Genomic DNA, 25,982 nt, shown 5'->3' with positions numbered 1-25,982 from the left:
TCTGTTAAATGCTTTATTGCATGATGTTTATATTACTGTATGTATTATTTATTATGGATAGAATAAATAATATATAATGCATCAATTATGTAAGGATAATTGATAATAGGCAGGCTGCTGTCCGTGGTACTGATCAATGTTTTGGCCACGCGGGTGTCGGTGCTACTCTCCAGGCCTGCAGGGGGCGGCAGAGCGCGCAGCTGCTACATTTGATGAGCAAAAGGAGCTAAAACGTGAACAGCAGCAGCCGCAGCGAAAACATGGCGATGCCCGTGAGTGCGGCTCGTGTCTGTCGCCTGGCAGGACGCACTGTTTCCTCCCTGTCAGCCGGACACAGACGGGCTGTCAACCTGCCAGCGAGGACCTGCTTCATCTCCACATCCACGGCCAGCAGTGAGTTAATGTAGTGGTTAAATAAAGGTTAGCTTTTGAGCCCGCCCCCTTAGAGGTCAGTGTCTCAACAGGCGTAACCTGACAGCTAACGGGTTATGTTTGTTAGTGTGGATTCTCCGTTATGGCCTACCTTTTCTGTAGTAGTAAGGGCTGTAAGTGGTCATAAAATCCGATTAAATTTATATTTAAAGCAAAAACAAAAAAACAAAGAAAGCTGTGCGGATACGCCTGACTGATGTTTTCACACGGAGCCGTAGCTGTCTTTGTACCTTGAAATGCACGCCCATTGGGACTAAAATTTTAATAAACATAGACCATAGTATGTGTGAACAGTGTTGAAGTAATAGAAGTTTAAACTGAAATAAAAAGCAGCGAAACAAGTACTGTCCGAAAATAGGTGCATTAAACTCCTGCCTTCAAATGTTTTTCTGAGGAAATGTACCTTTAAATGAGCAGTTTTATTACTTTTCTAATGTCCATTGCATTCAGAAAACACTTGAGCACCTGTGCATACTAAGATCTACTGTAGTCAGGCTAGTAATTGTACGATAATGTACAACAGACCGATGGGCTTAAACCTGGGAGAAAAATCAGGGTTTTTAACATTTCGAGTTGCCAAGTAATGCACTGATAATTGTTGGCAAGTTTAGAAGATGTCTAAATGCAGAATGAATGATTTTCAAATCTCATAAACCTGTATTTTATTCCTAATAGAAAAGAGAAAACATATCAAATGTGTTTGGGGTTTTTTAATGAATAAATATTAGCTCACTTTGAAGTTGATGCGAGCAACGTATCTCAAAAAAGTTGGCACAAGGGGTGCCACTTTGGCTCAGTGGGTGAGTAGGTGAACACATAAGAAAAGACTAAGAAAGTAAGTGTTCATTAAGGGCATCTTGGAGAGGGCAGTTTCTCAGGAGTAAAAATGTGTAGAGGTTCACCAGTCTGCAAAACAAATCAATCTACACGTTGTGGAACAATTCAGGATAATGTTATTCGACATAAAATTGCAAAGACTTTGAATATCTCATCATCTACAGTGTATAATATCAAAAGATTTAAAGAAACTGGTGAAATCTTTGTGTGCAAGGGACAAAGCTCAAATTCTGTATTGGGTGCCTGTGATCTTCAGGCCCTAAGGCAGCAAAAAAACAAAAACAAAACAGGCATGGAAATCACTGTGAACACAGTTCACTGTGCCATCACAAATTCAGGATAAAGGTCTGTAAAGAAAAAGCTATATGTGAACGTGCACCAGGAATGCTGCTGTTTTCACTGAAAGCTACTTTAAAATGGACCGAGTCAAAGTGGAAAACTGTTCTGTGATCACCTGAATTGAAATTTGAAGTTCGTTTAGGAAAACATGGACATAACATCCTTTGATCTGAGGAGAAGAGGGACCGTCTGACTTTTCATCAATGCTCAGTTCAAATGCCTGCAACTCCGATGGTATTAAGCTGCTTTAAGTGTATATGGATCTGACAACTTGCACAGCTGGAATGCCACCATAGGTATATACAGGTTCTTAGAGCCAAGTATGTTCCAATCCGGTGACGTCTCTTCTTAGGTCTCGTATATTTCAGCAAGATAATGTTAAACCACATTCTGCACCTATTAAAACAGCATGGCTTTATAATAGAAGATCCCGGGTACTGAACTGGCCTGCCTTCAGTGATGCACATGCATTTGCAAAAGAGACGTACAGCACCTAGTAACTGAAGCCATATATTTTTAAAGCTGTCAACTTATTTAATCACTTCTCAGTGGTGTGTGTGTGTGTGTGTGTGTGTGTGTGTGTGTGTGTGTGTGTGTGTGTGTGTGTGTGTGTGTGTGTGTGTGTGTGTGTGTGTGTGTGTGTGTGTGTGTGTGTGTGTGTGTGTGTGTGTGTGTGTGTGTGTGTGTGTGTGTGTGTGTGTGTTCAAATACTGTTGGCCCGCGCTATCAGTGTCCCAGAATTGATTTAAATATTACTTATGAGTTGGGACTGCTTGCACATCTGGCCCCCCAATCTCAGTGTAACCACAATAAAGTGATAATTAATAGTCCGGATCACAGCATCTTCTGAGAATCGAATTCAACAGTATTAGAAAAGCTGGTATGCAAAGCGTCCAGGTTTCTTTATTGATATGAAAGAAAGGAGAAGGTGGTCAACTTTTTTAAAGGATTCACGTCTCTCTTACTTAGAACTTTTCTTGTAGCCCATGCTCTTTTGCTTTCTTTTTTCACAGGCAGGCAAATCACAGATGGAAGAGACTTTTTTTTTTTCCTTCCACTAAACTGATATCAAACTTGAGTCATGTAAAGATACATTCCTGTTGTCTTTATCTCTAGGTCTGCAGTTCAGGCTCGACGAGCGAACAGCCCACAGCAGTCTGGACCTCTTCAAGAAAGACACAGGCGTCATCTATCGCATGATGGGCCTTGACCCCAGCCAGGTCCAAGATGACCCCGAGCGTTTCCGGGACTGGGCTGTCGTGTTCGGCGACAAGAAGATCAGCAGCGGACGACACTACTGGGAGGTGACGGTGAAAAAGTCTCAAGAATTTCGTCTGGGCGTGGCCGAGGCGGCGATGTCCAGAGACGACTGCGTGGGCACCAACAGCTCCTCCTGGGTGTTTGGTTATGCTCAGCGGAAGTGGTTTGCCATGACCAGCAATAAGATAGTTCCTGTGACACTGGTGGGCAAGCCAGACCGTGTTGGGATCCTTCTTGACTATGAAGGGGGTTTCCTGGGGCTGGTTGACGTGGAGCAGCCCAGGATCATTCACACTGTTAGGGGTCAGTTCAAGGCCCCCCTGTGTCCGGCGTTTGGACTTTGGGATGGGGAGCTGCTCACACACTCGGGTCTGGAGGAGCCCGAAGGCCTAATGTGAAGCTGGATGGCGTGATCGTTGTAAAGGTCGGGGAAAAGTAGCAGGCTAGGCTTGTTACCATGGCAGTACTTATGAGAACAGTATCTTTAATAAGTGGAGAAAAGAAAGCAATATCTTTATGCATCATGTCTACCTTAATTTGTGTGTGTGTGTGTGTGTGTGTGTGTGTGTGTGGTCCAGATGTTTTCTAACCATCCAGTACTCTGTATGTCATCAAGCCTCAGGCAATTATAAGTGTACCTCATGTGCTACCTCTGAGAGGAACATCAGCTGCCAAGTTTTTGTTTTGTTTTTTACATTGAATGTGCTGGCATTACCCACCTTTGCAAACTTAAGTCAACACAAAGCATTTTTCAAGCTCATGTTCACACTCAAATTTAATAAAATAACTTCACTGATGCTGCCTCTACATTCTTTTATTTACAACAGTTTGTCATTTACAGTGACCTTAAGGCTTTAATACAAATCAGGAAACTGCTTTTTCATTGCAGGTAAAGCAGTTTTCACACATGAACTTTTCAGCAACAACACAGTCACGCTCGTCATTCAATCCCTCTTTAGAATGAGGAGACTGTGCAGGAAGCACCCTCACTTAAACCAGAATATTTCCAGAAGTGAGAACTGTCAGGACATGAACTTTCTCCTGTTGAATGCGGCATTTGAGAAAGGAAACTGGACATCATCCCAACATTTTCCAGACTTCATGTGTGTGAAAACAGTTCACGTTGCAAATGAAGCGCAGTGAAATCATCACAGGTCTGCATACTGATAAAACACAAGTTTGCGTTCATATATGTGCACAGCTTATATTCACATTCACATATTGTGTCAGCCCAAATGTACACTGTTCCCAGCACCTGACACATTCAGATATTTGTTTGACAAGAATATCCAATGAGAAGTGTTTTTCAAACTGCAAAAAAGAAAAACAAAAATCACATCACAGTCCATCAGCAGAGTAAACTGAAGCCTTGACAAAGAAGAGTGTTTCTCATGGGCATTAATACCCGTTTTATATGTTTCACATATAATCAACATCCTGGTTTTGAGAAACATGGACAATCCGCCTGACGTACTTCAGCAGAAACTTGAACAGTGTGGCATGTCAAAACCTTTTCTGAACATCTTGTGGCTGAGAAAGAAATCAAAACAACTGCACAAAGATGATCAGAAATTACTGCATGGTCATGTACACAGGAAAATAGGGAAAAAAAATAGGTTACTCATGTTTCCTATAAAGACTAATTTGGACATACAGGAGTCTGATATGAAACTGACTGAAACGGTACTTTTAGTGTTTCAGACATTAACTACAGTCATGGTAAAAAGAAATTACAGCCCCCGTCAGTTGTATGGTTTTTTTGAACAGTTATGGTCAGATGTTTACATAACACTCATTGTGAGCATGAATGATTTCTTCCAACTGTTCTTTTTCAGGGTGGAATAACTATACAGCACAAATCTTTAATGACTTTAAAATCCAAAAACTGGATTCACGAGTTGAAGTTATTTTGGATTATTTCTAATCCACACAGGGTCAAATATACTGCTTAATGTACTACAGTGTCTTGACTTCATAAGGCCTATTAACTTCTCCTTAGTGATCATGATTGGTCATTGATATACAGTCTATTTGACAGCACTCATTGAACTGACCAATACTCAGAACAATGGTAAAGTCCAAAGAGCCCAGTGAAGCTGTAAGAAGGAGAAACACAGATTTACAGAAACTGGGAAGGTATCTGGAGCCATTTCTAAAGAACTGCAGTTTCTAAGATCATAAGTTCAAACTGTACACAAGTACAGGTTATTTGGATGTGTCACCACTTTGCAAATGGTAGGAAGAAGATCCAAACTGTCACATTTAAATAAAGGGAAATTAGTTAGGATGATCAGGAAGAATGCAGGAACCACCAAGTCTGCCATGAACTGGAAACTGCTGGAACACCAGTGTTAAGTTCTGGACTTTGGATCATTGCAACATCTTCATTCTTTTCTGTTTTTTTCAGTTTTGTGACCTGACATTTAGCCGTCAGACTGACGGCCTTACACTTGAATCGGAACACTTTGGTATACAGAGGAGTTTATGGTCGACTCAATGACTGCAGGATGCCCAGATCCTCTGACTACTAAACTAACAAATCATCACCCCTACATTATCCAGCTTAAAAGCTAGTATGAGGTTTGTGCTGGTATGCTGTGTTTGGTTTTTTGCCAAACACAGCTCTTTGCTTTTGGACCGAATATCTCCATTTTGCTGTTGTGCTCAAAGGACATTTGTGGGTTGTTCAGATTAAATTTTGCAAACTGAAGTTGTGCTGACAAGGTCTTTTTAGGGAGAAGAAGCTTTCTCCTAGAAACCTTTCCAAGACATTTTCTGTCATTTTCTAATTGTACTGTCTAACTGAGGCCTGTAGAGTCTTGGCACTGTGTTAACACACCTGAATGCTTCACACCTGCAAACTATCTAAACATCTGCTTTTACAAAAGGTGGTCAAACTTGCTGATCATCAGTTAATTAAGTGCACTTAGCAGCGCTTGGCTGCCATTTACCCCCTTAATTCCTATGGCTGCAGAGAGGCTCTACTTAGTTTTTCCACACACAGCTTTTGGATTTTTTGTTTAGTTTTTTTTTAATAACGTCCTTTCACTAGCTGGAACCACATCACATTTAGGTTTTACAGCATTTCAAGTTGATAATGGCAGATGGTGTGAATATGAATTGAGACTGTGGTTTGGGGAAGGCCTCAGATGGGACTGGCAGCAGGGCAGATGCCAAGGTAAAAATGAGGAGGGCATGAACTGAAAAAGAGAGGAAGGCTGGGAGACAAAATCAAGAACAAACAGCTTGTAGTGTAGGGGTAGGGGTCATATAAAGACAGAACTAGAAGGGGTGTGTATAGAGGTGTGGTCCTACTCCAGAAATTATCTACAAGATATTAAAACCTTATAATTTAAAGAGGACGTCCCTTCTTTTTGCCATGACTATGAATCATATCCTGTCAAGGTAGAATAATTATTAAAGCAGCTTTAGGCATATTTACAGTCATTTCAGTAGAAGCATAAACCTATTATTATGATTAAATTACTCTCTAATAAGGCAGATGATACAACATCTCACCGTGTTAAAAATAAATAAGCACTTTAGATATTTACATCTCATTTATCTATCGGAAGCTGAGCATAAAAAAAGCATTAAAGTTTCAACGCAGTCCAAATCACAATATAAATCAATGTAATTTTTCTCCACACAAGCCTGACATTGCTTGTTTGTATAGCGCTTTTCTGATACAAACCTTCTGTCTGCAAAGAGATACAGCTTTTCACAGTCTATGAGACGATGCTCACGTAACATTTCTACCACATTTAAGTTGAACTAATTCATTCATCACTGCTCTCAGTCTCACTTCTCTTTCATTCCTCTCAGCTACATAATAAAAAAAGACTAATTTTCATTGCAAGCTCTCATGATCCCTAGTAGATTTAAACAATGCTCTTCAGCGTATCAAATGCGGCTTTCTGCTCATCTGTGTTGCTCAGTGAGTCGATGTCATCGTACACACGCTGGTACTCTTGCAGGAGCGAAACAACAACTCCATGGCCAAACTGCATGGCGTCATCTAGAGGTGTATTCCCCCATCTAACAAGTAACAGGGCACAAAATGGACATAAATGGTTTTTTTAAAGTTAGTGTTATCGCTTTCAAATGAAGGAGAGGACAATTTAAATTCCTACCTGTCCTTCATGTGAGGATTCACTTTACATATCTCGGTTAGAAAGATTATAGCTTCCACTTGACCTGAAAAGAGAGGAAAAAAATAAAAAAATAAAATAAATAAATAATGCAGCAAGCCCAACGTCAGAGCCCAAAGAACAGAAGACTAAACATGCTGTAGTCAATTTAGACTTCTTTGAATGTTGAAGCCAGGATTTTCCAACAATGAAAGAAATAATAATGAAAAGTGTCACCTTCTGCAGCAGCGATGTGGAGCACTGTGCGAGAGTCGTAGTCCCTCTGCTCCATGTTCACAGCCGAAAGGGCAAACCTGGGGGGATAACAAGGACACGGGAAGGCGAGATAAGACGCACACGAAAAGGTTATTGTAACTCCAGTGAAGGACAACTGTCAGAAACCATGATATGTGAGAAACAGTTACATGATGAAATCACATTTATATGGCAGCTAACATGCTCTTTAATGTTTTTTCCCTTTCTTTATGGAGAATTAGGTAAGAAGACTGATACCGCCTCATAAAGGTCTGTTACAGCCAGCAGACAAGCTAGCTAGACATAAAGACTGTTAACATACAGTAGGGGTGGGGGGAAAAATCGATACTGTGTAGTATCGTGATATTTTGTTTGCTAATAATGTATCGATACAGGGACAGCAGAAATCGCTATTTTGTTACAAAAAAAGTTTTTGTGCTCTGACTTCAGAGCATGTTGATCCTTTTTCTGAGCAAGAATCCTGACATTCCTTCACTGTCCAAATGTATTTAACTTTTTTTTGGCAGCAATAAACATGACAGTTTACTTATTTTAATTTAAGACATGTTTTATTTTAATTAAGTTTAAAACTTTTTTATTTAATGTTAAATTATATTTTGTTTTAATTTACTTTCAAATTCTTCAGTTGCTGAATGGGCTGCATAGTTTTCATAAATTGCATAGTTCAGAATAGCTATAATTGTACCAGATGGTTGCATTCAGTTAAGTTGGACTAGACTGTAATACAAACCGTTCAGTTTGTCAACAATAAAACTGACTGAAATGAGAGAAAGACTGAGTGCAAGACTTTGATATTAGATAAAATGAATATTGATAAAGTTTACCTTTATGTACAGAATCTGAATATCGCAGATATTTAAAAACAAAACAAAAAAAACCCAAAAAAACAATCGCAATAATATCGTATAGTGCGTTAAGTATTGTGATAATATCGTATCGTGGGATGTATGGTGATTCCCACCTCTAACATACAGTATGTTAAAATGTATTTATTTAGTATGACAACAAGAAAACTTAGCACAAAAAGTGATTATTTCTTTGTTGTAACAATGTGACACTGTTGTTTCCTTTTAAATGGTGCCACATTATAAGGAAAATGCATTTGCATTGATGCCCAAAAATCTGCTTATGTAAGAATGCATCATACAACAGTTTGTGTTGTGTATGTGTTTCTGGTAAAAACTAAAAAACGATTATATCCAGGTTTTACTTACCTTCTTAGAGCAGAGACGTCACCATTGTATGCTGCGAACATCAGGTTTACCACTGACTTGTTCTAATGGATCAAACAACAAACACTGTGAGAGTGGTTGTATCTGCTTTGTTTTGGATGCTCATACTAAACATGGCCAAAGTATTGCATATTAAGGCAATCTGTATAATGTTAAAGCTCAGCCTTCAGATTGCTCTAGAATCTTAGTTTCAGATGCATTTTGTCTCCTTTAGGCTCAAAGAAAGGGAGTCCTTAATTATGTCATCTCAAACACAGATGGTTGAGAACAGTTCCAGTCAGTCACAATCAAGATCATGCAACTCATCAAAAGTGTACAAGGTCGCAACAATAATGGAGACAGGAGAAAAACTCGGGCACCTAAATACTTAAACTGGTCCATTGTAGGTGATGTGAAGCGATACAGAAAGAGTGTGATTACGCAAATACCACATCCTATGTGTGGTATAAAGTGTTTACACAAATTAGTATTTCATGCAGTGAGTTGTAGTTAGAAACCTCACAGCTTTAACAGTGTTAAACGAGTACATTCTAAACACCTTTAACCTCCTAAGACCCGAACTCTTCCATGGCATGCATTTTTAATTTCTCTTTGATATTTGGGCTGATTGTTTTTACGTTCATCAGGTCCCAAAGAATTGCCAGATTTTTCTTTACCTAATCTTTGTTTCTAAGAAAAATGAGATCCACATATGAGGATATTCATATAAAATTTCGATAGAACAGTAGCAGTATAATGTCCTCGTAAGTGGATATCAGGCCCTTGTAGAGCAAAATTGAGTATTTTGGTCTAAATAACCCAAAATGTGATGTCCACATATGTGGATGCCAGGTTCTAGGAGGCTAAACAATCAAACCTTTAAACAATCACAGATCTTGCTGTCCAAACCTTCTGTTTTTGAGAGCAGCCAATCAGAAGAAAGCTTGTTTAAAGAGACGGGTAAGGGAGATAAATCTGTTTGTTTAATGGAGTGGATAAATAAGGACTATTTATCCTTATCCTTGTAACCTTGGACTCTATTTGAGACCAAGGTTACAAATATGAACCTTGATAATGAGCATAACAGGGCTCCAGTATATTGTTAGTAATTCATGTTCCTACTTCTCTGACATCATCACCAAAACCAGTCATAATGCTCGGGTCTTATTTTCTACAGTTGACAGGCTAACAAACCCTCCTGTGTCAGTGGCAGCTAAACTTCATTCGACTATGGCCTGCAATGACTTCGCCAAATTCTTCACAGACAAAATCCAAAAGATTAGACAAGCAATTGGTACATCAACAGCAGATTCAGGATATGTACTGTGTCCACTGAAAAACTGTTTAAACACCATCAAACAGTTTCACCCTATTAACAGCAAAGACCTGGAGGACATCTTAGGTCAACTGAACACCTCCTCTTGCCGTTTAGATGTCCTGCCAACAAGTTTTTTCAAAAAGGTCTCAAAGACTTTGGAGTCAGACCTGAATAACTGCTATGATGCCTTCCAGTCAGGTTTTAGACAGAACCACAGCACTGAAACCGCTCTGACCAAATATGTCTGAATACAGACAGTGGAAAAATGTCAGTCTTAGTTTTGCTGGATCTCAGTGCAGCATTTGATACAGTTGACCACAACATATTACTCAAACGACTGGAGAACTGGGCAGGTCTTTCAGGAACTGTACTAAACTGGTTCAAAACATACTTAAAAAACAGGAAATACTTTGCATCAATAGGTAACTTCACATCTGTGCAGACAAGTATCACATGTGGAGTTCCCCAAGGTTCCATCTTGGGACCCCTTCTGTTTAACATTTACATGCTCCCACTGGCACAGATTATAAAGAACAACAAAATAAACTATCATAGCTATGCAGATGACACACAAATATATATCACAATGTCACCAGGAGACCGAGGCCCTGTACAGGCTCTTGGTAAATGCATTGAGGAAATTAATGACTGGTTATGTCACAATTTTCTCCAGCTAAACAAAAACAAAACTGAGGTAATAGTCTTTGGTGCCAAAGAAAAACGATTACAGGTCACCAGAGAACTTCAATCTATACATCTAAAAACCACAAACCAGGTGAGAAATTTGGGTGTAGTGATGGATGCAGACCTAAACTTAGAAAAACCCATTAAGACAATAACAAAGTCAGCTTACTATCACCTCAAGAATATATCAAGGATAAAAGATCTGATGTCTCAACAGGACCTGGAAAAACTAGTCCATGCATTCATCTTTAGCAGGCTTGATTACTGTAACAGCATCTTTACAGGTCTACCTAAAAAAAAAAAAAAAAAAAAAAAAAAAAAAAATCAGTCAGACAACTACAGCTCATTCAGAACTCTGCTGCTCGAGTCCTCACTAAGACCAAAAAAGTGGACCACATCAGTCCAGCTCTGAGGTCTTTACACTGGCTGCCTATCCGTCAGAGGATAGACTTTAAAGTTCTGATGCTGGTCTATAAAGCTCTAAATGGTTTAGGACCAAAATACATCAGTGACCTCCTGACCCAGTATGAACCTTCCAGATCCCTCAGGTCATCTGGATCCGGTCTTTTATCAGTTCCCAGAGTCAGAACCAGACACGGAGAAGCTGCATTCAGCTTTTATGCTCCTTATATCTGGAACAAACTCCCAGAAAGCCTCAGATCAGCTGAAACACTCAGTTTATTTAAATCCAGGTTGAAGACTCACCTGTTCTCAGCTGCATTTGAATAAAGCACCAAATCCACACTTTTAAGCTTAAATTTCAAAACTTATATTTTAACTACTGATTTTATCTACTGTTTTTTTAAATCAATTTTAAATCATGCTTTTTATTGTTTGTTTTTTAATGTCTCTGTAAAGCACTTTGAATTACCTTGTTGTTGAATTGTGCTATATAAATAAACTTGGCTTGCCCTCTGCTGTTTAGACTGCTTACATTGAACTCTGGTTCTCTCTCTCTCTCCCTCTCTCTTCGGTGCAGTTTGTTTGTGCAGATGTGAACATGGTGCAGACCAAAACTAAGAAGTTGGCAACTGACTGCTTCCAAATATGTGATGATGTGTGATGCTTTATTTATATTTGGTCAGATAACCACTTTTGTCAGCTCTTTCCTGTATTTACTTTTGTTGCGCCTTCCACAGATACATTAGGCTAATATAAGAGGACTGAAAGTCCATATTTGGCTTGTTCGCTGTGAGTTTTGTGAAGTAACCAAATGGGAAAGTTTACAAACTCATCCTCTGACCCCAGACCAGAGGAAGCAAACTATCGGTGTGAAAACACCCTTAGTTAGTCAGTCACCTGAAAAGAAAGCACTGGCTACACTTGTTGCACTAAACTCACTGGATCATCATCGTCATCTAATCGTCTCCTCGGGTCGTGTTTCTTAGTGAAATGCCTCAGGTTGTCGTAATTGTGGAAGTTAAAGCAAGACACGAGATCCTGATGAATCAACAAATAAAAGACAATAATTAATATGACATACATAACATGTGGTGAATTTGATCTTTAACTTTTTATCATAAAAACACAAAGAAGACATGAACATTTAGCTTCTGTTACAAAATGTAAATATTTAAGACTTAAAAAAAAAAAACTGTCATTATGTTTAAGAAGCATACCTGACAGAAGTGAATGCCACGAACACTGTTTCCAAGACGATCTAATGGTGGGGACCAACACATCATACCCATGACATTGGGGACCACCAGCAGTACAGCACCTGAAACGCCAGATTTAGCCGGCAAGCCCACCTAGACAAGGACAACCAACAAAACATCTGAAATCTCGATGCAAACATCTCATGATTAGTACTCTATGATAAAAAAAAAAAAAATCAATTTTCTTCCTCCAGTACAGGGACTCACTTGGAAGGCAAACTGTCCAGAAAAGTCATACATGCCGCACGAATGCATGAGACTTAGGGTGTTGCGCACTGCCTCGGCACTCAGCACGCGGTTGCCTGTGATTGGACAAATACCCCCATTTGCCAGCGTGGCAGCCATGACGCTTCCTGACTCGCAGGTTACCTCTATGGAGCACAGCTGGAGTTTAAGAGAAAAAAAAAAAGATTAAATACTCACAGAATTGGACTATATTGTTCTTACTGTATTATTCTTACATTACAGATTTCTTTTGCAACGTGGAAACTTGTGAGGGAAATATTTTGCTCTATAGTAGTTTTAGTGTTTAACCCTTCACTTTCTTGATCAGCTGGTCGCCAACTATGTCAGTTTCTTGATGCAGAAAAGATTGTGTGTAAAGACTGCTAAGAGATGAGTCCGTAAACTATAACAGAAAAAGATCAATTAGCTAAATCATGTAAATTTCAGGTGTTAATTCTGGTCGCCATGATTGACTTTTCATGGTGCACATTAAAATTTGATCTTATTATGACGAATCTATCGACAGTAAGAGATGAGGGTGTTTTATTTTATAGCTAAATGCTAATGTTTCGCTGATGCTTAGCAGGTACAGTTAGATCCGTCATTTGTTGGTCAAAAACACAATTTCTGTAGTTTTGCCTCTGTGTACCACCACAGTGGATTTTAAACCAAACTTCAGCTTTAATTCAAGGTTTTTTACAAGAATCTTGCAATAACTCTTTAGTAAATACAATTTTTTTATATATAGGCTCTGATTTTCAATAGCTTAAAAGCAACTGAACAATTCACTGACAAGTTTCAGGGTCGGGTGAGTGTTGAATGGGTATTTCATGGCTTTTTACTGATATTTTAAATATGAGAGCTGCAGACTTGTCAAGTGAGGGAGGCCATCATTTGGCTGAAAAAGCAAAATTAACCTATCACAGAGATGGCAAAACTTTAGAAGTGGCCAAATAAAAAAATCTGACAGAAGGAAGGACGAAAGAAGAAACTAGCTTAATCGTTTCTGACCATTAAGGACCCTGAAATGTACTTTATAGGTTTTTTTGGTTCACTACAGACTTCTTGGCTTTAAATATATTATCTGCCCCTGCTGGTAATGCAACTTCTGCATGCATGCCCATTTCATGTTTCGGAGAGGCAAAGTATGACATTGACAACTAACAATATCTAACCAGGAGAAAAACATTTTGCAGGAGGTAGGAATATCATAATCAAAGTCTATAACCAAGAGACACTCAAGAACAGGAAGGCTAAACTTTGCCAAAAAAAACAAAAAAAAAAAACTAACACTCAAGCCTGCAAAATTCTGCAAAAGCGTAGAGGGCTATGTTCTGATTCAGCCAAATGCTGCAAAACAGCATGACAGCACTACATAGAGCAAATCGATAATGACCCCCAAAAATGCTACATAATCAAACAAAACGTTTCTTAACGTAAAGAAATGGGATAATCTTCAGTAGCCAAGTCAATCATCTCAACGCTACAGAGCATGCTTTGATAAAAATGTCTGTAGTACCTTAACAGTTAACGGAAAATTGTTGTAAAACCCCTTGAAGTAAAGCGGGAAGTATGTACTTCAATCACATATTGATAGTTTGATTTAAAATTCACTGTGATGTGATGAACAGAGGCAGTGAACTGTAGCAGAGTGTAGATTTGCCCTAGAAAAAGAAGTTTCACTGTCCAGCAAATTATCGACCTATAATAATCATGAGGTTTCTAATTACACTGCTTACTTAGCTAAACATTAATATTAAAGCTGAGGTTAGTGGGAGTGATACTTATTTAAATACTTGCAAAGTGTCATAGATTATTGGACAATTGGAAACTTGAACAAGGGGTAAAAAGATTCATGACTGGTGCCGCCATCCAGTTGTGTTTAATCTGGATCAAATTGTTGGACCAACTGACAGGGAGCTGCTCTGCTAGCATACACATGCTAAAATATTGTTTCCAACAACTTTAAAGGACAATCTCACCTGAAAGTAAAAGTCAAGAGCTGCAATCATATCTGCATTTTCAGGAAAGCACTGCAAGGAATAAGATTAGAGTCAGCATATACTGTTCAATTAAATTTAAAACCTCAATTCAATAACCCCTGAAGTAATTAATATTGTATGCAAAACACCAAAAATAATAAACGCACCTTTTTCTCTTTGAGGTAATACCCAATGGCAAAATTCCTGTCACCAGTCTCCCTCTCTGACTGGAAACTGCCGGCACACAGCGATATGAAAACCATCATTCAGGGCACAAAATGACAATAGTTTTTACATTTCTTGCAGCAGGCCACTCACGTTGCATTGCTGAAGCCCACATACTCTGTACCAGCCATGCTTTTCAAGAACTCCATCACCTGCAGTAACATCACTTTTAGAGACCATTGAGCAGGAAGAACAAATACCAGAAAAAGGGACTAGATATAAAAATTTCTAAAAATAAAACATTTACTTACATAGTCAAACCTCTCAGCCTTATTTGAATGAGGCTGTAAGAAGAGAAGAGGAAAAATAACTTTCTGTTGCCAGCTCAATAGAGTCAGTAAGTCCCTACAGATGGCAGTGTTTGAGTGCTTTGACACTGAAGCATACTTTTGATCTTGGGTGTGTGTCAATATCTGATGTGCACATGGTGTGTTTGAGCGTGTCAGCCCTCGTGGCAATGTGCTCGCTGTGACGTGAGGGCTGCTTATGGTTGTGCTTGAATTTCATGGACCAGCAGATGATCATTACCGTGTTGTAGAGGTACCAAAAGGGGATGGCGCTACATTCATATTTAATGGCCTTATCTCGAAAGGTTAAGGATGATAGCAGACATCACTGAGTTCAAGGAAAGACCTGAGGACTAAATCTCATGACCACTAAAAGAGTAGGCTTTATGTCTTTCAAGGGAATTTATCTCTGGTGTGCTACCTAATATGAAAAATTATTTTTGACCAAAACATACAGATGTTTGATGTTAAACTTTGATATGTAAACCTTAGCAATATTTATGCACTCCCGAATGTGCACAAATGTTGCATCTTCTATATACTTTGTAGTTTTAGCCTTTAATTTCCTTTTCTGTGTCTAAAATAAATGCTTTTTAAGTATATAATCTCCTCAGTGTAAATATAAACTATATGCAGATACACTGAATAAACTATGTTGACACAAGTATTGCCCCCTCTAAACACACTGAGCTGTGAGGCTGGCTAACACACCTTCAGTTCTGGGGGCCACAATTGGCCACAAGCATGCACACGCCATGTTGTCCGCCCCAGACCGATTCCCCTCCCTTGCAGCTGCACTTGGCCCACATATGATAAGAGTCAGCTGTCAGACTTCAAAAACCAACACAAGCAAAGCCTCTACGACCATATATGACTGTATGTTTTGGAGTAAAGGCAAAGATCACAGATAAGTCACTATGGGGGGCATATAATCTCAGCCAATAGATAAGGATGTCATGGCTGTTGCTGACGTTATCCATCAGGAGGGAGTTTGTTCAGTAAACTTCAACCTATTTGGTATAAAAGTGTTGCTTTCTAGAACTTTGCATTGTAAATAACATTACATCACCAATAGTTTGACCTTTAAGAAACCAGCAATCTGTGGCTTTCAGCTGTGTATTTCTTTAGCGCTTCATACCCATGAAAAAAGCAATTTTCTAAACTAGTTCACAACATTTAGCTCACAATTGTCTTTATATTGAATATTCTACCGTCCAAAGTACCACTAAAGGGATTTGCTTGCTTAGGTCACACACAGATTGCAAACTGTGGCACAATCAGGTTTCATAATGACTGCAAATTTTATAAGATTGCAAACCATACAGGGCTCGTCCCTACTCATGCACTGGCTACAGGAATAAAAAAAGAGTTTGTTTGAAAGAGTTATTTTTTTGGCAACTTCAAGCTCGTGTTGAGCCGGCAGCTAAAACCCAAGTGAAACCATACATTATGAAAAAATCTTTTGCAAAACCTATTTCACTCCTGCTTTGTACAGACTTTTAAACAGGTGATTACCCCTTTGAACTGTGAATCTCTGGAGAGGCTACAGAACACTATGCTGCACTGTACTAATTCAAGGGAAAACATTTAATAAGGACTGGGTTTAAAAATGGAAAGCCTATTTTTGGTCATGTCCAGCTGCCTCCTAAGAGACTCCTCTGTTTTGCCCCAACAACCTCATATAATGACCGACAACTACGTAGTTATTTTATGTGCATATTCTTAAACACAGACATGTGCATTCAGTAAGCATCTATTATCACATCAATGTATTCAGGGCTTAGATTTTACCTTAATTAAAGAACTGATGACAATAGCTCCAGCATTCACCATGGGGTTGTGTGGTTTATCTGCACAAGAAATGAGAGCAAGTTATCACTGATTTGCCCCTAACCACAAGAATAATAAACTGAGACTGCTGAGACTGGAGAATAAATTTCATCTTGGGGGCTTAGGATGCAGCGACGGCTAATGAACTGAAGACATGCAGTAAAATCCAATTGGCTTTAGAGATGAGCAGGTACTTTAATTGTAACCCAGCTGGCAGGAAAATTTCATACAACATTTGTAAATGTTATACCTACAAGCTCTAATGATGTTTCCGATTGAATGTTCAAGGAATATTTCTAGGTTAGAAGTTTAATGCATTTCTGACTGCAATGGCATTCCTTTAATGTGATGGAAAAAAGATAATAAGCAAAATAAAAACAAACAAAAAAATACACAGCCTGTGTGGGTTGACTCTGGGTACTCTGTTGGGACATTAGGTTAACTGTGGTTCTTAACTGGAAATAGGTGGGAATAACCATCAAACCCTCTAACTGCAGCTAAATACACAGATAACTGTTTGTTTTCAATTCTGAAATTGCGTAGTAATGTTGTTCCCATCCACATAATGTCCTCACAGAGACCACGCACGTGCTGATCGCTGGGTCGGGCAGAATAATATGTGCAGCAGTGTCTGGACATTTGAAAAAAATGGAGGGACAGATGTTCTTGTAAACTCTGACTCATGTTATTATCGCAGGGAGCATAAATGGGGTTCTTTACGCAAATCACTTGCCTTCCTCATTTAGGGACAGTTTGTTGAACTTGAGACCACTTGGCTCTTTGCCCACAAACTGGTGAACGTGCTCACTGCCAAACTCGTGCACAGCGATGGCGTACTCCAGAGGCTTCACACATGACTGCAGACAGAAGGGAACCTTGGTGTCACCCACAGAGTGTCTGCATGACATGAGGATGTAATGGAGAAAAAAATAAAATAAAATAAAAAATAAAATAAAAATGGAGGCGTGTTAGTGAGGCAGTACACACGGTGGAGGTTTAGAGAATGGAAAGACGTAGAACAAGTGGAACTGATACTGCACCTCTGTCCGTCGATTGTGCACAGAGATACACCCCACAGGTCAGGGCTGAACTTAGCCAACTGTGGAATGTAGTCAGCCACCTGCATAAAGACAAGAAACATGTGAGTGAGCTAAAAAATGATGACGCACACGCTAAAATCAATACGCGTGTTGGTCTGGCACTTACCTGTCCCCCCTCCTGCTGATGCGCACTGTCGTACATTGTATCAATTTGGTGGACAAACTTTTCAAAGTCTGGGATGATAAATTTTTTTCTGAAAGCCTTAGTCAGCAGCATGATGTTGTTGCCCACACACCTACGAAAGGACACAATTACAATGAGGTCAAGAAACCCTTAAAAGGCGCGCTTTAATTAGTAAATTTTGATATTCCTAACTGTCACTGAAGCTACTTTGTAGCAAAAACACTGCCCATAAAACCACCCTTCAATAGGAGGAGCCAAATAAAAGCCTTTCAGTGAGTAAATCCAGGTACCGATCAGTGTTTTCATGGCAGACATTATGACCCTTTACAGTTAAAAGACATTATATATATTAATGCAAAGATGGTTCTGTGCCAGGGAGCCGTGTCAATGTGACAGAAATGCAGCATGTACAATTCCCACAACTGAACCAGACTAATGGATTTAATAAATTTTATTATTCACACCAGTGTGATAAAACAGGACTTTTATCCCATGTAATAAAGTGTAATGGAGACTGAGATGTTTTCATAAACAAATAAAATCCCTTTGACTCTGCTGTGTTAAGTTACAGCAGAAATTGTGGGAAATATTGGCTTACTTGGATTATTAATATCAGACGTATTCTTTGTGATGTGAGACAGGCAAGCAACTACACCTCAGCTTCACACGTAAGACAACAGAAAACGCTGAACAGCAGACACCAATCATAAACAATTAACAATTACAGGGCCTCTTGGGTACTTCGCTAAGCCAAGTCGAGACGAGCTACGTGATTAAAGTACTAAGTTAAATTTAATGAAATTTGGTGGAGAGGTGGAGCTTTGTGAGGTTTTTGATGACTGCGGTCTTGGTCTAGGATATTGTTTCAGAGTGACTCTCAGGACGATTAATCAAACAAAGAGCTGTACAGCTAGCAGGTCCTCAAATGGAGCCATATAATACTGTGCAAAGGTATTGAGCTTTCACTCATGTCTTGGCATTTTGCTTAAAAAAGAAAAAAAAAAAAGAAAAAAAAAAGGGAAAAATATGTGCAGGATTTTACTGAAACTTGCAAACAAATCAAGCTACAGCACGTAAGGCAAAAAACAGAGTTTCTGCAATTCTAAATAAGCTTGAAAGCCAATATTTGAGATCAGCACCTTGCGTGTATTAAGCAGTAGCTTGAGTGCAGGAAGCTGGTGAGGAACTTTGTGGAGAGGTCTGGAAGAAATCACCTCCTTTTCAATGTCAGCAAGGCAAATTGTAGACTGCACTATTTTTCATTCTTAACCTGTTACTGTAAGACAACAACTTCCCTTGTAAGGATCAATAAAGTAGCTATCGGTCTATTCTTTCACATAGCCTGAACTCTCTGAGGCAAGCTTTTGCTTTAACTTCTTTAAGTAGTCTTCAGAAATAGTTATCCAGTCTTCTTGGCCAACCTGTGACTAATAGCGTTTTATTGTGTTTCATATTCAGGTATGCTTTTACTGCACTGACGGTGTTTTGGGGAATGTTGTTATGAAGCTGTTGCCCGTGAGACACTTTGTAGATAGTATTGCATCACAATGTGACTTTTCTGAGTTCATAATTAAATCAGTTTTCAAGATCCTCAACACCACTGGCTGAAATGCAATCTCATTTCAGCCAGTGGTGTTTTCAGCCATGACAGAGACTCTGCTGTGTTTTGAAACACACCATTCACTTTTGTAGTTTTCTAATGACCTTCCCATGACAGTGATTTGAACTACAAATGCACCTTTCTTAAGAATGTTTCTTCACGGCAGCTTCAGTGAACAGCAGATGGATCAACTGAAGGTCCAGATCCATCCATCATGTCTCGTATCAGGTCTTTGTTGGATTTCTCTCCCATTTCTTAAGGACATGAATTTCAGATACGGTTCATCTTTTGCAGATAGTTTTTCATGCCTCCTACTTCTTCTTTTGTACTCCATATTTCCAGTTCCCTTAAAAAAATTTTTTAAGAGCACACTATGCACTGTACATGCTTATATTTTCTACAAAAAGTCTTTGGGAATCACCTAGTTGGTGCAAAAACACTATCTTAGGCCAATCAAACTGTTATCATTAGCATTTTTCAAGGATTAATCTAAAGAAATATGAAGAAACGATTAGCTTTTGCTGCTAGTAACAGTAAAATCTTTATTTATTATGGGTTGTTATGTGTACACTCAACACTAGTTCATTACTTGAGCCTTGCATGATTTATAAGTCAAATGGCAAAGAAACAATTCCTCTGAAAAAGGTTAACGATTGGACTGACTCAAGACTTTTTGCACAGTACTGTATAAACTGAATGGCTTATACATCAGAATGGCTGATTGCACCTTTAAGCTAAAAGTTATATTAAGTAGTTTACTCTGAGTTATATGTAGTTGTATTACTACATAACCGTTTTTGAGAATTAGTCAAAACACTCCTCTGTAATATGAGCGTCCAACCTTAAACCCTTAAAAACCTGAACCATGAAATAAAGCATTTATTGAAACTTAAATAACATTAATTTGCATATATTTTAGTTCATCAAATGAGTATAATATTTGTTACGTTTGGCTTTTTTTGCAATTTTGTTTTATTGCAGAAAAGAAAAACTCATTGATGATGTAAAAGTCTCAAAAAAATGATACACTTGGCTTTACAAGATAAACCTTTGGCTTTTTTCAAAGAAAAGGAGTCCAGACATTTTCTTTAGCTTCTTTGATCCAAGCGGAAAATCCTGAAGTTATTGAGAAAGGTGGTGCCTGAAAAATTGTTTATATAACTAAAACATCAATCAATAATTGAAATCTTCAACACGCAGGCTTCAAAGTAACCCGTTTCAGGCCAACTGACATTTAGCTAAAAGGGTAAACAAACCTGCCCATACCAACTCATCCAGTAGTTATTATAGATTTCCATTGCTGTGTGTGTTAACTGCTCAGCAATGCAGTATGCTCTCAAGGAAAGGTATGCACATTCTGTCACAGCTCTGAACTAAAATATCTGGGCCCAGAGGCCTCACTAATCCAAGACGATGCTAACGTGAGGTTTGGGACACCAGGAAAAGAGAGTGGAGAGAGCTTCCATTATTCATACGGGTCATATCTTTAAAAAAAATAAAAGCTAGCTCTCTCCGTTTCTAGTAGCATATTTATAGTATGCTCTTGAGTGTTCTTCAGGAACAGATGACCTCACAAATTTTAGAAAACAAGCACAGAAAATCAGAAATGACCAATTAATTTTAACAGAGATAGTCAGACTATTTAACCCTGTGCTGTTCCAGGCCAAAGGAAGAGAGCGAGTGAATTACACAAGTCTGCTATGAAATGATATGTCTGGTCAGCAGCCTGCATAGCACTTACGGATCTGTTGGGCCTGCTAATGTAATTGCCACAGTCTGGAGCCAAACCAGAATGATGCCCTTTCATTAACAGCCCCAGAGACCCCCTGTCTTCCAGCACACTCCACTGCTTTGGCTGGCATGCATGCACGTGAATTTTGTTAGCTGCAGCTGTCAGCCATAAAACGCCCGTCTCTGTCAGGCCCTTGGACTCAAATAGCACTGATCACAGATCACTAACAAACACTCATGTGAAAACTCAACCAAACTTCATCATTTTCCTCCCATTTACTCAATCTTTATTTGAAAGATTATAATTAAATATATTTCACTCAAGGTCTTCTGACTAGTTTTCAAGTATTCAGCAACTGTGTCCCCAAACAAAATCAGTTTGGCGATCGTTGCTCAAGAGTTGGCAGTTTGTCTTGTAATCAGAAGGTTGCCAGTTCAAGCCCCAGCTTGGACAGTCTCGGTCGTCGCCTACTGGTGACGGCCAGAGGGGCCGATGGCAGCCTCGCTTCTGTCAGTCTGCCCCAGGGCAGCTGTGGCTACAACTGTAGCTTGCCACCAGTGAGTGAATGAATGGTGGAATTGTAAAGTGCTTCGAGGGTCTCGAAAAGCACTATATAAATGCAATCTATTATTATTACATCACTATACACAATGTTTTTCACCTTCTGAAAAGTTTCTTATCCATCATGACTATCCCAATGGAGTCACGGGTGGATTGTCGCATCTGATGGACACAATCGCGTAGCCGAGGGTCAGATGTTAACAAGCCTGTTTTTCTTAAAGCCTGCAGAGAAGGGAAATAAGAAGCACAAGGGAGAAAAGAAGGGAGTGACCTACTGACATATTCTTTCACACACTGAAAAAGCTTTTTATGTAAGAATATTAAACATGTGTCAAGGACATGTACAGTGAAAGAGCTGCAAAGCTTCAGGTGTTGCCACAAGGGAGAGAGGCGGAAATACAGGCATAGACCAGATCACTGGAATCCATCTCGCAAGTCACAGTGACAGCCGCTGTATGTGGGTCTATTTTGGGGACACCATGTGTACAACCCTCCTGACCAGTGAGACACCTTTTGACTGGTAAGTAATTCTGTAAGCAAGCACGCGGCTCCAAACATGCTCTTGCAGGAAGTGCTGAAATTAGACTGTTGTAGTGTTCCTGAGTCTATTTTAGAGTCGAGCCCTTCAGTTGACTGTTTGAGGGTTGGGTTTGTGAGCACAACAGACAGAACTTTTTATAAATATATGTTAGCGAAAGGCAACAGCTTTTAAATGAAGCAGATTGTTTTTTTTAACAGCAACATGACGTTCAGTTGTGCATTTAACAGCTTGTTGAAAATAAAAAATAAAAAAGAAGAAAAAATTGGGTCAGTGGAAAACACACTTATAATTAATTTTTACAAGCTGTTCATCATCACACACAATTATCTCCTTTTCATTCACAAATGATGGCCCAGTGTATCCTTTGCTAAAGAAGGAAGTAAAGGAAGAACCAAAGTAGCTTTTTTAGTATTTAGAAATTTCAAACATCTCTAATTATGGCTGCCATGCATATACTTCTGGGTCACTTTACTCACTTAGAAACCTTTCTAAGCAAATGTAACTATTTGACTGCACTCAAAGTCCTGACTCTGCCTTTTTTAGATCACCTGCTTTAGGTTTCCAGTGTTTTATGACACCCTGAGGGTCAATGTGTTTTGCAGTTGTTATTTCCATTGCAGGGACACCGAGTACCACTTTCCCGTTCCATCTCCGCTCCAGTAACCTCTACAAACACACCAAGTCATTTGTGCTGTCACCTGTGTTGACACACGTCTCTCCTTCTTAATGTACGTTCTGTTTTAAAAAGACTGAGTCGTCATAGACACCGCAGTCACCAGCTGTCTGTATAACATGTCCCATCACAGGAGAAAAGGGAAAAAGACTCCGAGTTTATGTTCTATGCTCTAAGTCTATGTTCTACTTCTCAGTAACCTGAGCTCTTGTGAGACTTTTAAGATATGAAAAGGTTCATATCTGTTCATAGAAGCATGACTTTTTTGAATGTGTGAGCTTAGTGGGACCTCATGTATCTGACAGGAACCTCATAATGCTCCTAAGATTAAGTAAGGAAATAGTAGGTGCTGGTTCCTAAATTAAATTCCTTTAATCTACTAATATTATTAAATCGACCAGTACAACATCTCAACTGTAAAGTCCTGTTGTAATTAAAGGCAAAATAATAATTAAAAATTAATGTGAACAATTAATATTGCTCTCTGATTCTAATTACTTTGGTCCTTAGTGCCACAGCTACTATATATAGTCCTATTGCATAAGAAAGTCCCTAGACACTTTTTAAACTGGACTCCTCAGTCAGGTGGAGATACTCTGGATTCCTGTTGTGGGATAACATGGCACTGCCAAGGGTGATTTGGTTAAAGTCAACGGTGTAGTCGAGTGTGTTTGTGTATGTTCACATGGGCCATGAAAAGCCAAAACAGTGCTCAGTGTGACAGAGGAAGTGTAAATGTGCTGCTGACGTACAGAGATGAACTGGGAGAGAGGGATCATCTCTTTGCCATCAGTGATGGTGTAGAAAAGCAGGTCCTCCATGCTGGACATCAACCTGCTTCTATAAAAACAAAAAACACACACGCAATAGGTTTTGATGTTTAAATGTGGACAAGCTTCAATGTCAGAACTTGAGCAATGAGTCAAAGTTTATGTCAACATAAAGCTAGTGTAAATACTGGCATTTTTCCAGTGATCTACTTTGATCCTAACATAAACTTTGTTTTAGAGAAGGCTTAACTACATGTATATTTTTAAAAAAAATCTACATAAAATATACAGTGTAGTTTTTGGAGTGTTGCATACAATTAATATGCAGACAGATATTTTAAAATATAATTGAACTTATCAATTTTCATCTATAAGAAGGGCAAAACAATTAACCTGCTTGTCATGAAGTGTTATAGAGTTAGCAAGGGTGACTGAATCAGTTTCCAAAGAACCCAAAGTAACAGCACCATAGTCATTTTAAGATTGATAATGGTGTCACTCCTTTTTACAGCAATTTTTGCATCTTTCCTGCTGTAATTATATACATAATAGTGATCACTTGAGATTTACAGAATATGCACTTTAATATAGTGTTAATCACTGCACTTTTAATGTGTCTGTGTTTAGGCAATTAGCAGAATAAAGAAGGAAATTAACTGCTTTAAGTCTGGCAAGTAATTTGGTGCCAATTAAATAAAAAATACTGTTATATCAAATAATATGAATTCAGTGCCTCAATTATGCCATATTTCTCAATTGAGTAACTTTTATCACTAGCAAATACTTATTATTTAATCTACAAATTACTTTTTTGTATACACAGAGATTCTTGTTTTGTTTGACCAGGAGCCCAAATTAGAGATATTTAGTTACTCGCTATACATTCCTTACTTAAATCACTGAAGGTAAGTGAAAAGCATCAAATCAACATATTTAAAAATTTGAAACAGTGAAAATGTGAACAGCATAAAGAGGAAAAAGGGGACCAGGCAGAGTGATGGCCTGCTAATTAAACACAATATGTGTTATGGTAGCCTAGCTTTATATGTATTTTTTTACATTTTTTTTTTTTTTTAATGTATTGGGTTTGCTCATTTCAGTTTAGCTTTTATTGTTTAAAAATGTATAATTTTAGTTTAGGATACGGGTCATGTCAAATAGGAACCCCAGTCTCAGTTAGCCTGCATTAAAGCCTCCTGATGTAGTAACCACACCGACAAAAGTTTCAAAATAGCCTTCAGTGTAGTTTTGTGGGAAGCAGATGTTATATTGTTTCTTGACCTGGCACACTGCCGTATTGTTAGTAGTACAACTGTTTTGTCAAAGTTTGCTTTCCATGCATGTGTTTAATTGCTTTTATTAACCTCTGGACAAAAGCAAACCAACATTTTTTTCCAGCTATTAGCAAACATTAGCTGCCTGCAAGCTGCAGTTTTACATCTTACAGACTTCATTGGTGAATCTTCCCAGCTTTACATAAAAGGTAAGACTATTTACCACAAAATAAGAAACTTTTCTGACAAACTTTACTTTAGTTAGTGTGGCCACCTGTTACTACAAGCTTGAATAATGAGGGGGACTTAAGCAGCTAATGCTAGTAGAATTATTACTCTTATTGTGAGAGTACTGTAGTAAAAATAAAAGTACTGAATGATTTTTTGACTAATTAATGATGACAGTCTTCTGTGACCTACTTGGTGTGTCCTTGGTCCACATCAGGGCCCTGCTGGTGATGATAGGCTCTGTGGGTGTGGGGTGATGCTGCTGCCCAGCAGGGGAGAAGAACAGGTTGCTGAGTCCTGGACAAAACCATGCTGTCAGCTCCAACTCTAGCAAAGATCCCTGCATTTTTAAATAGCTGCAGGATTCCCGGGTTAGCTGTCCTCAGACTTTTCAGGCAATGCATTGTGATAAGTAGGGCTCAGCGTTTAATAATTCAAAGTAGTTTTTTTTTTCTTTCCTCCAGTAGCTGATCTTGAGAGATATCTGTGACCTGCGCTCCTTGGTCCTCGGAGCTTTAATAGCAGCAGCTGTCTTACAGACGGGATCAAGTAGAGGCTGTTGCTCCGGGGCGGGGCTGTGACACCGGCAGCATGGTGGGGTCAACAACCAGTACCTATCGACATGAAACTGATGTAATTTCGGCCAAAGTTAAATCACTTCCATTTAAACAAAAGAAAAAAAGAG

General features: G+C 38.9%; 2 protein-coding genes across 2 annotated transcripts; one reads left to right on the top strand and one right to left on the bottom strand.

The window, feature by feature from the left end:
• Positions 1-226: 226 nt before the first annotated feature.
• On the top strand, positions 227-3,638 carry spryd4 (SPRY domain containing 4). Its single transcript, XM_080900097.1, has 2 exons — positions 227-393; positions 2,725-3,638. Exons 1-2 carry the CDS (start codon positions 261-263, stop codon positions 3,264-3,266), a joined length of 675 nt encoding a protein of 224 aa, XP_080756223.1. The 5' UTR covers positions 227-260; the 3' UTR covers positions 3,267-3,638.
• gls2a (glutaminase 2a (liver, mitochondrial)) lies at positions 3,404-25,829 on the bottom strand. Its single transcript, XM_080900096.1, has 18 exons — positions 25,490-25,829; positions 23,778-23,865; positions 21,912-22,033; positions 17,901-18,030; positions 17,735-17,814; positions 17,428-17,591; positions 16,656-16,714; positions 14,829-14,861; positions 14,671-14,729; positions 14,520-14,586; positions 14,353-14,403; positions 12,353-12,529; positions 12,107-12,238; positions 11,829-11,927; positions 8,489-8,550; positions 7,236-7,312; positions 7,002-7,065; positions 3,404-6,906 (listed from the first exon to the last, which is right to left on the bottom strand). Exons 1-18 carry the CDS (start codon positions 25,699-25,701, stop codon positions 6,750-6,752), a joined length of 1,833 nt encoding a protein of 610 aa, XP_080756222.1. The 5' UTR covers positions 25,702-25,829; the 3' UTR covers positions 3,404-6,749.
• Between the last annotated feature and the right edge of the window lie 153 nt (positions 25,830-25,982).

Source organism: Rhamphochromis sp. 'chilingali' (assembly GCF_963969265.1).
Source record: "Rhamphochromis sp. 'chilingali' genome assembly, chromosome: 12".
In the NCBI taxonomy this organism is placed as follows: Eukaryota; Metazoa; Chordata; class Actinopteri; order Cichliformes; family Cichlidae; genus Rhamphochromis; species Rhamphochromis sp. 'chilingali'.
Note: the sequence above shows the minus strand (reverse complement) of the source record. Positions and strands in the feature narration are given on the sequence as shown.